We start from the raw sequence: 8,288 nt of genomic DNA, 5'->3' as shown, positions 1-8,288 counted from the left end.
TAAAGGCTATCGTGCACAATTGTATGCTGAATACGGATAATTTTGCATGCATTGAAAAACATTGTTCGAGCGGGTGAGTGATGACACCTTATTTAGGGAGATATTTAGAGGCGTAATAAAAAGTGCCGCCATATCCACGAAGTGAATGATGATGAGTGGGCGAAGCTCTGGAGGAAAACCTGGTAAACCATGAATCTTCCGTACATTTTGCCTACTCGATTTTATTACAATGCTCCCCCTAGCGTACCTCGCCGCACTAAATCGAACGATTGCCTTCCACCAATGACACGTGCCATATGTGACATCATTCCTATTTTATAACACCTCGCATCTTTCATCATCAACTACAAGTACCGCCGTCTAGTTTATAACATCTTGCATCTTTTCATCATCAGCTACAAGTCCCGCCATCTAGTGAGCACTGAAAGAACTAAACGAGAGGTGGCTACATGCAGGAGACGGTGCCGCCATCTAGTGAACACTGCAAGAACTAAACAAGAGGAGGCGACATACAGGAGACGGTACCGCCATTTAGTGGACACTGCAAGAACTAAACGAGAGGTGGCTACATACAGGGGACGCACAGCCCACGCCTTAAGGAGCTTCGCCCCTAAAAAGCCAGAGAACTACGAGCAAGTTTCGTTTATAGCGTTCGAAACACATTACTACGGCCCTTCGCTATATCGAGCCCGGAAAGATATCTTTGCAACCAAAAACTAAATTAATCATCTTATGGGTACGCGAGCAGCATGAAAACAAGTGAATGGATATTTCGTGATCCCATGATGTGCAGGAATCTTTGTATGTGACAAAACATGCTCAATATAACCTTCGCTGCAAAACAACAAGCATGTGTCCGGAGGTGCAAGCCACTTCAATAAAAAAATGACCGCTCGCGCGATTTTAACTATCTCGTAGTAACTTCATTTATTATTCAATCATGCTGCATATCACTCCAAAGTATCACGCAGCAATTTATAAAAGAAAATGACACCACGCGTGCAAGGTGAAACACGCTAAAAACGACGGCACTGGCAAGAATGCCCGCACGGCATCACGGCGCCTCGAACCGGAAATCGGTGCAGACGGCGCTGCAGCCCACAATCTATTTGCAGAGATTTGCACAATCTATTTTGCACAATCTATTTGCACAATCTGTTTGCAGAGATTGATGGACATCTGCGGTAATGAGAGAGATAGATTAGATTTCAGATTCAGTAAATAAAAATCAGCAGTCATGATTTTTAATGAATATGAAGGTAGTGAGCTTAGAATAAAGGAGGTCACGCTAGGGATAACAGATAAATGCAAATATCTGGGCGTATGGATAAGCAATGGGACCGAGTACCTAAGGGAACACGAAATATACGTGACGACTAAAGGTAACAAGAATGCAGCAGTCATGAAAAATAGGGCACTGTGGAATTACAATAGGTATGAGGTTGTGAGAGGAATATGGAAAGGGGTCATGGTTCCTGGTCGGACGTTTGGCAATGCGGTCTTGTGCATGAGAAGTTCAAGCAAGATTAGAAATTAAGCAACGTGGAATAGGTAGGCTTGCTTTAGGAGCTCACGGGAATACTCCAAATCAGGGAGTACAAGGTGATATGGGATGGACATCATTTGAGGGCAGGGAAGCTAGCAGCAAGATAAAATTTGAGAAGCGATTGAGGGAAATGGAAAGGAACGTTGGGCTAGGAAGGTTTTCAGCTACTTGTACATGAAGAATGTCGATACAAAATGGAGGAAGCGAACCAGGAAATTGACTGCCAAGTACTTAGAAAACAGCAGGGGGCCAAACCAAAAAGAACTATCTGTTAAGAAAAAAGTGAAGGAAACGGAGACTGACATGTGGAGAATCGGCATGATTAACAAGTCCGCACTAGAGATCTATCGAACTTTTAAGCAGGAAATTGCCAAGGAAAGGATTTATGATAATACCCGGGGTAGTTCTCTACTGTTTGAGGCCAGGACGGGAGTATTGCGAACCAATACATATTGGGCCAAATACAAAGGGGTAGACACAGTATGCAGTGCATGTGGAGAGGAGGAGGAAACTGCCGAACACTTGATAATGTTCTGTAAAGGGCTTCACCCTATAGTTCATGATGATGGCACAGAGTTTTTCAAAGCACTGGGGTTTAGGGACAGGGAGGGCAAAATAGACCTTAAGCGGGTAGAATTAACTAGAAGAAGGTTGTCTGATTGGTGACTAAAGTCGAGGCACGAGTGAAAATTAAACCCTTCACTGCAAACTACCAGTCCTCAACTTTACTATTTAAAGGAAAAAAAAAAGATAAATCTAGTGGTTAACTAAATATTATGTCTAGGTAGCGTTAGCCGCCGCCCGATCCAAAGGGTACAGCCACATCCATCCATCCATCTTATTGCGAGAGCCACGATTTTTCTATCCACCTATTAGTACAGCGTTCTAGAAGACCGCACTATTAGTAAATATTAGCGTTCGTCATTGAGAAATTTAGAGAAATGAATTCGTTCCCGTGGGGTTCAAACATACGCTGTATCAAATGTCCCTCTATTCACAAAAAGCGCAGGGCACAGAACGCATCTGGGGTGCAATAAATATACACAGCATCTTTGTAAAAGGCGCGAACGAAGAAACGAAACCGAAACTAGCGTCAGTGTTCAGCGCGCAACCTGGCGTCAGCAGTCCGTAACACATTTAACGCGGAAAACAAAAATGAATGAAAATTTTGAGTAAACATGCGTTGACAACGCAACGGTTGCAATCGTTTCTAACACGAACTGCTCACGCACATTCCTGTTGGTCAGCCAAACTACGCTAGCGGCTCTTACAGTAAAAATAAGGGGTTCAAACGAGACGCGAAGTGTACGGTAAAGTTGTACGAAACTAGTGTGAACAAAAACGGAGTACTGCTACAAGCCTTCAACGACAGCGTCGACGGGCGAAGAAACGCTGCTGAGAAGAATACTGAAAGTTCTGAAAAAAAGTGCATGCTCGACCTTACCTTATTTGACTGACACTACGCCGGCCTTGCGCTAACCATGAACGACAAGGTTGACTCCGACAAGTGGGTAATGAAATCAGGCCCAAAGTACAAGCAACGCTACCGCAAGGAGTGGGAAGAATGCCCGGCATTTCGGGGTAAGCTTTTGTCTCTACAGTGAACAAGTTCCATCTCGTTTGCGCGTTTCCATCGATGCACGTTCGCTTTTTAAAGGAGCCCCCACTCGTCGCGCATTTGCACGGGATTCCGCTACATTTAGCTACGTGCAACATCGCGAAAAAAAGTGCGGTTTGCAGGCGTCGTCCATTTCCCCGTCATGTATAGCGGATTCACGGTAATGCTTTCGCCTGTGCGGCACCAGGGGCTTGTGCAGTTCGCTGAATTTTGCGGAGCATTCGACATGCATGTGTCGTTAATCAATCAAGTCTATTTTAAATGCGTAATACAGACGGGCGGCACTGTACGGCATTCGTAGACGCTTGTGCGGCATTTGTAGACTGGTTAAGCCTTCCCGCTGCGACGCCGATTGCTGCTGCCGAGTGGTCTTAACGAATCAACTACGACAACGGCCGCGTGTGATCGTGAACGGTACACCGCAGAACACCTACCGTACCGACTTGAGCGTTTGCTGTGTTGCACGGCACGGTACAGTGTAACAATGAAGTCGGCGCCCTATGGAAGAATCCTCGATTTAACCTGGTGTTGGCCGTTCCCCAAAAACACGCATGGCATGCATGCTCACCGGTGACTTTTGGTGTGCATCGCCGTTTTTGCAGCCGATTTGCGGTCCCCACATGCATGCATCGTCAAAACTGCGACGGCACACGCTTGTTTCGTTACTTGCAAAGGGCGTTTTAACTGTACACGAGCGACGCTCACAGACCACTGAGCCGTGGTGTAGCGTTGCTTCTCAGGGTGACAGAAGAAATAATTGGATGGGCTAATGATGCACAATCTTATTCCACTGCGTACATACTTAATGTAATCAAAACGAGATAGTGCATATACATGGTCCAAGTAAATATCGCAACATTTAATACAGACAATAGAAAACAATAAGACAAACGCTGCTGTGTATTTCGATCGAGTTGGTATGGTTATGTGGTGGAAATAAACACTGCAACCTTCAACACAGTCAATAGACAAGTAGTTCATTGGCGTCGGTCTTTTCGTGTTTTGTCAGCGTTGAAAGCTGCGCTGATGCCGCGTGAATGGTAGGCAAACGAGGAAAAACTGAGAAGCATTGTTGGGACACAACCTGTACTCTTCAAACAAGTGGTTAACATGTCTTGTACACTGTACAGAGATCTCTTGTTACTTGCAGCCTGATTTATTCTCCAGTCAAGCCTGAGAAGTGCTTTCGTTGCATCTAGTTTGCTCACCAGTCTCTCCTGCTTATGGTTTTTTTTTTTTTTTCAATTTGGGAGCAAGGGTGCTGAAATGTTTCTGCAGTAGAGCAGACAAATTAATTTACAAGGGTTCAGACGAGTACCATAGAGTATACTGACAAAAATGCAAAGGAACATTAATTCACATAGAGTATTTGCAGCTTTGGGGCTTAAAGCTCTAAGCAGCGAAGTTCTATCCATGTACAAAAGTGTGGTCGCATTACGTGGTTAGCCACAAAGATTCTGATGACACACATCTGCCTTTTTTTTTTACTGGCTGATCAAGAAAAGCCCTAGTCATCAATTCATGAAGTTTGTGAGATAGGAAGTCATTATTTTGGCAAATTATGTTTGTACAGTAAACCAGGTAAAAGAATCTGCAAAGTATGCGCAATACAGACAATGCCATATCAGAAATACAGTTTTGATGCAGAGCTATGTTAGTAGTAAAGAATTAAATAACTAACTTTAAAAAAAAGCAATGTGTGATGCCATCTACAGATAAAGCATGCAAAAGTGAAAGGTACACAGAAAAAATTATTGGTAATAAGTAGGACTCTATGTTTTCAGATTTTAAAAATTCGATCAACAATCGCCGGTAAATTTTTCGACAATTCGTATTTATTCCATAAGCTCTGATTTTGAAAGGCCACTTTAACTTTCAAAGGGCATTTTCAAGGCTGCCCATCATCATGCGAAAAGAGTGCCACCTCTATCAGCAGCAGCAGCAACCTGCCAAATTATATTTGCATTCATTACAAAAATCTATGAGGTTGTAATGCGAACAAGTGTAGGTGTATTGTGTTCAAGCAACAGTGCTTGTACGTCTGTTCGTGGGTTCAAGCATTCCTGACATCTGAAGCGCACTTAGTCTGTTCACATATATTCGTGTTCACATGTCATTTTATCTAAGATTTCGTAGTATTAAGAATAACAAGAAGTCTTTTTTTTTTCTCATAAAGAAGGTGACGAAGGCTGGAAGAAAAATGCCGGGACACATCTCCCCGAGAGTACACTCTGGAGCGTTTACAGCAGTGCACTTCAGCAGCCTTATTAGCGCGGTAATTGAGCAGGAAGTCAGAAAAGAAAATATAAAAGGATGAAAAAACAGGATTATGAGCAATAATTCAACACATTTTTTTAAATTAAAATTAATAGGAAGACAATGCAGTGACTTATATAGTAAAATTAAACACTGAATTTTGGTCAATTAAAGATTTATGAGGAATAAAATTTAATAAACAGCAAATTTTCTTTAAAAAGCTCCGATAAACACTCTCTCAATTTCAAGAAAAATAAACTCTTAATAACACGCCCTATAGTAACGACACTAAAGAAGTCAGTAAAAAGTGAAGAAGATATCAGTGCCTCCAAACAGGTACTGAAGTAAAAGGCTGAAAAGGAACCTTTTTCGAAGTCGGTTTCTTTTTCTAAGGGAATAATGTATGTATGCATTTCTCTTGTTTTCACACCTACCCCCCATCAAAAAAAAAGTATATTTACATGGCCAAAAAACAAAAACAGTATAAAAAGTGAGAATGTACAGTGGGCCAAACTTTAGCTATTGTGCGCAGCGGCCACTTTTTTGCCTGTCAGCGCCATATTATGGAACAAAGTTACAAGAAATTGCTTCATGAACTTGTGCTTTATGGGCATACACTTGTCTTTAATTCAACTGAAACTTAATTAAGTTGTATGGCAAAAATACAAAGAAAAAACTGCCACTCACACACAATAGCTAAAGATTTGGCCGACTGTACATCAAATGTCACTCCGGGCTTCCTCACAACAAAAAATACAAGCTGATACTTCCTTTTACTGATTGCAACTGTTGAAACATTTTGCTGCAGTGTCGTTATTTTCCCAGCCACTGCTTGGTACACTTGGAATAGATTACGCAGTAAAACATCTTTAGAATGGCACATGCTAAGGATTGCAGAGTTCCGTGCAGTAATCATTTCAATACAGTCTTCCTACTTCTCCAATGAAGTTTGGCACAGTTACATGTGCTGTAAGTACAAAACTCACCCATAGGCGTTCACACAATCACCTGTCCTGCTGATGGTTTCTTTGCAAAGTGCTAAAATATTTTATAGTGAAGGAGGTCAAGTGATTTCCAAAAGTTTAAGAAAGGATGCATACTGCTATAAGGTTCCCTGTAAAACAAAAAAAAGCACTTGAAATTAGCGTGCCATTATCACAGGTGAGTTCCTGATTTTCATTGAAAAGAAAAAAAGGGGGTGGGCGGGAGGTGGTCAAATATGTGTAAAAGGGGTGTCCCATCAGCCTCATGAGGGGGCATGGCAGTAAGAACTTTTTAATTCAGATTTTATGTATATATATAAATGGCCACCATGGCAAGATGTGTGTCCACTCTTGTAATTTCCTCGATTCCCACCACTGCTCCTTTCCACCTCCCACGAATCCCCGTAGAAATAAAACCTGAGCTACGCTGTTCACGTAAAGCTGTCTCATAGCTTCAAGGAAAAGATGATATTGCAGAACTGCACCCTTGATGTGCATGGCTTTCTTCCCCTACCGAACAAAACAGGCTGGCTGGCGCCTGTGGCAGAGAATGCCTGCATAGCTTTCTGCAAGAACTGCAAGATCACTTTCACGGCCAAGCTGAGCGACATCCGGTCTCACTCGACTTCACGCAAGCACCAGAAGGCCATGCAGGGGCAGCTGCCCCGCAAGCGCATGTCAACAGTCCTCCGGCTGCAAGGCATTGAATCACTTGACGTAAGTTATTCTTATTTTGTTGCTTATAGTTACACTTAATGGCAGCTTGGTCCTTCTTCACATTCTCTTTACTGTTGTACTGCTAGGGCAGCAGGCGATGTGTCCTCAATCTACATGTATCGGCGGCCCTGCAAAGCTTTGCCACACAGCCAACAATTCGAAATGTGCGAATTTCGCTGGTTGCACAGCATAAACACCAAGCGGTTGTCGGTATTGCTTTTTAAACTTTTTAGCGTTCATGCAGAAAACTTGGCATTGGTGAGCGTAGAGAAATGCGGGTGCACAGGAATGCCTCGAAGGTGTGCCGGTCTCATGAATATTTGTGCACACTATTTTCCAATAACAGATCCTGTCTCGATTGTAGGCTTGTCGCCGATTGGCTGTTTTTTGGCATGGCAGCCTGATATTTTATCGAGGTTGCTTGTCATTTCGCGTTGCCATGTTTCACAGTTGCCATTCATTGCTTCATGCATGACCATTGTTATTGCCTGTAGCAGATGTAGTCCTGCAAACCAGCTATGCAGAGACCAACAAGCTGGAGGAAAAAAAAAAAGTGAGAGATCATTTGCCTGGATGCAGCATTCCTCTCCCTTCCCTCCCTCATAAAGATGGGGGTTTTAAATAATACACAAAGCCTTCCATAAATTCACTTAGAAATTCTAAGGTATGTTTAGACAGAAATTGTTCAAAGTCACCTGTTTACTTTGTAAATGTCATCCAAAGGATACATTCACACATATAACGAGGCTTGAACACTAAAACAGAAGTTGTGCTAGTTAGCTCAAGTGTGCCTGTTGGGTTAGTACAACATATTTTCTTTTTTTTTCCAAGGACAAAAAAGAAAATGTGTTATTGTTGCAGGTTGAACTTTTCAACAGCAGGGCTCTAGAGCAATAACTGAAGATATTTCTTAGATTTTGGATGAAATTCAATTAGTAGTAGGCCAATTTGTGCTTAATTATAAAAAAACTTTGGCTTTGGAAGAGGAATTTAGTAAGATTAGAACATTGCAGCGCTATAGTGTACTGTTAATACAGTCATTCTAATGCACAACCATATTTTTCTCATTAGATGGGCTTCTTGATAACGATAGGTCTCAACCTCCTTGTTTTTTTTTTTGGGGGGGGGGGGGGGGGAAGAGGTGAGCTTATAAGAACACTGATACCTA

At 42.4% G+C, this 8,288-nt stretch overlaps 2 protein-coding genes across 3 annotated transcripts in view; one reads left to right on the top strand and one right to left on the bottom strand.

Moving 5' to 3' along the window:
* The window catches only part of LOC142790145 (uncharacterized), a 107,980-nt gene extending 104,860 nt beyond the window's left edge, over positions 1-3,120 (bottom strand). Inside the window, exon 1 of the mRNA XM_075885128.1 lies at positions 2,991-3,120. The gene's annotated coding sequence lies outside the window, so the exon portion shown is untranslated. The remainder of the gene's footprint in view (positions 1-2,990) is intronic.
* Positions 2,989-8,288, top strand: part of LOC119174169 (acylamino-acid-releasing enzyme-like) — a 29,168-nt gene continuing 23,868 nt past the window's right edge. Inside the window, exons 1-2 of one of the 2 annotated variants that reach the window (XM_075885130.1) lie at positions 2,989-3,127; positions 6,930-7,120. In XM_075885130.1, the coding sequence (XP_075741245.1) occupies positions 3,028-3,127; positions 6,930-7,120 (291 nt within the window). In that variant the 5' untranslated portion in view covers positions 2,989-3,027. Of the gene's footprint in view, positions 3,128-3,192; positions 3,325-6,929; positions 7,121-8,288 lie in introns of those variants that run through there. The other variant, XM_075885131.1, reaches the window with a different exon arrangement.

Source organism: Rhipicephalus microplus, unplaced genomic scaffold (genome assembly GCF_043290135.1).
Source record: "Rhipicephalus microplus isolate Deutch F79 unplaced genomic scaffold, USDA_Rmic scaffold_72, whole genome shotgun sequence".
NCBI classification, from domain to species: domain Eukaryota; kingdom Metazoa; phylum Arthropoda; class Arachnida; order Ixodida; family Ixodidae; genus Rhipicephalus; species Rhipicephalus microplus.
Note: the sequence above shows the minus strand (reverse complement) of the source record. Positions and strands in the feature narration are given on the sequence as shown.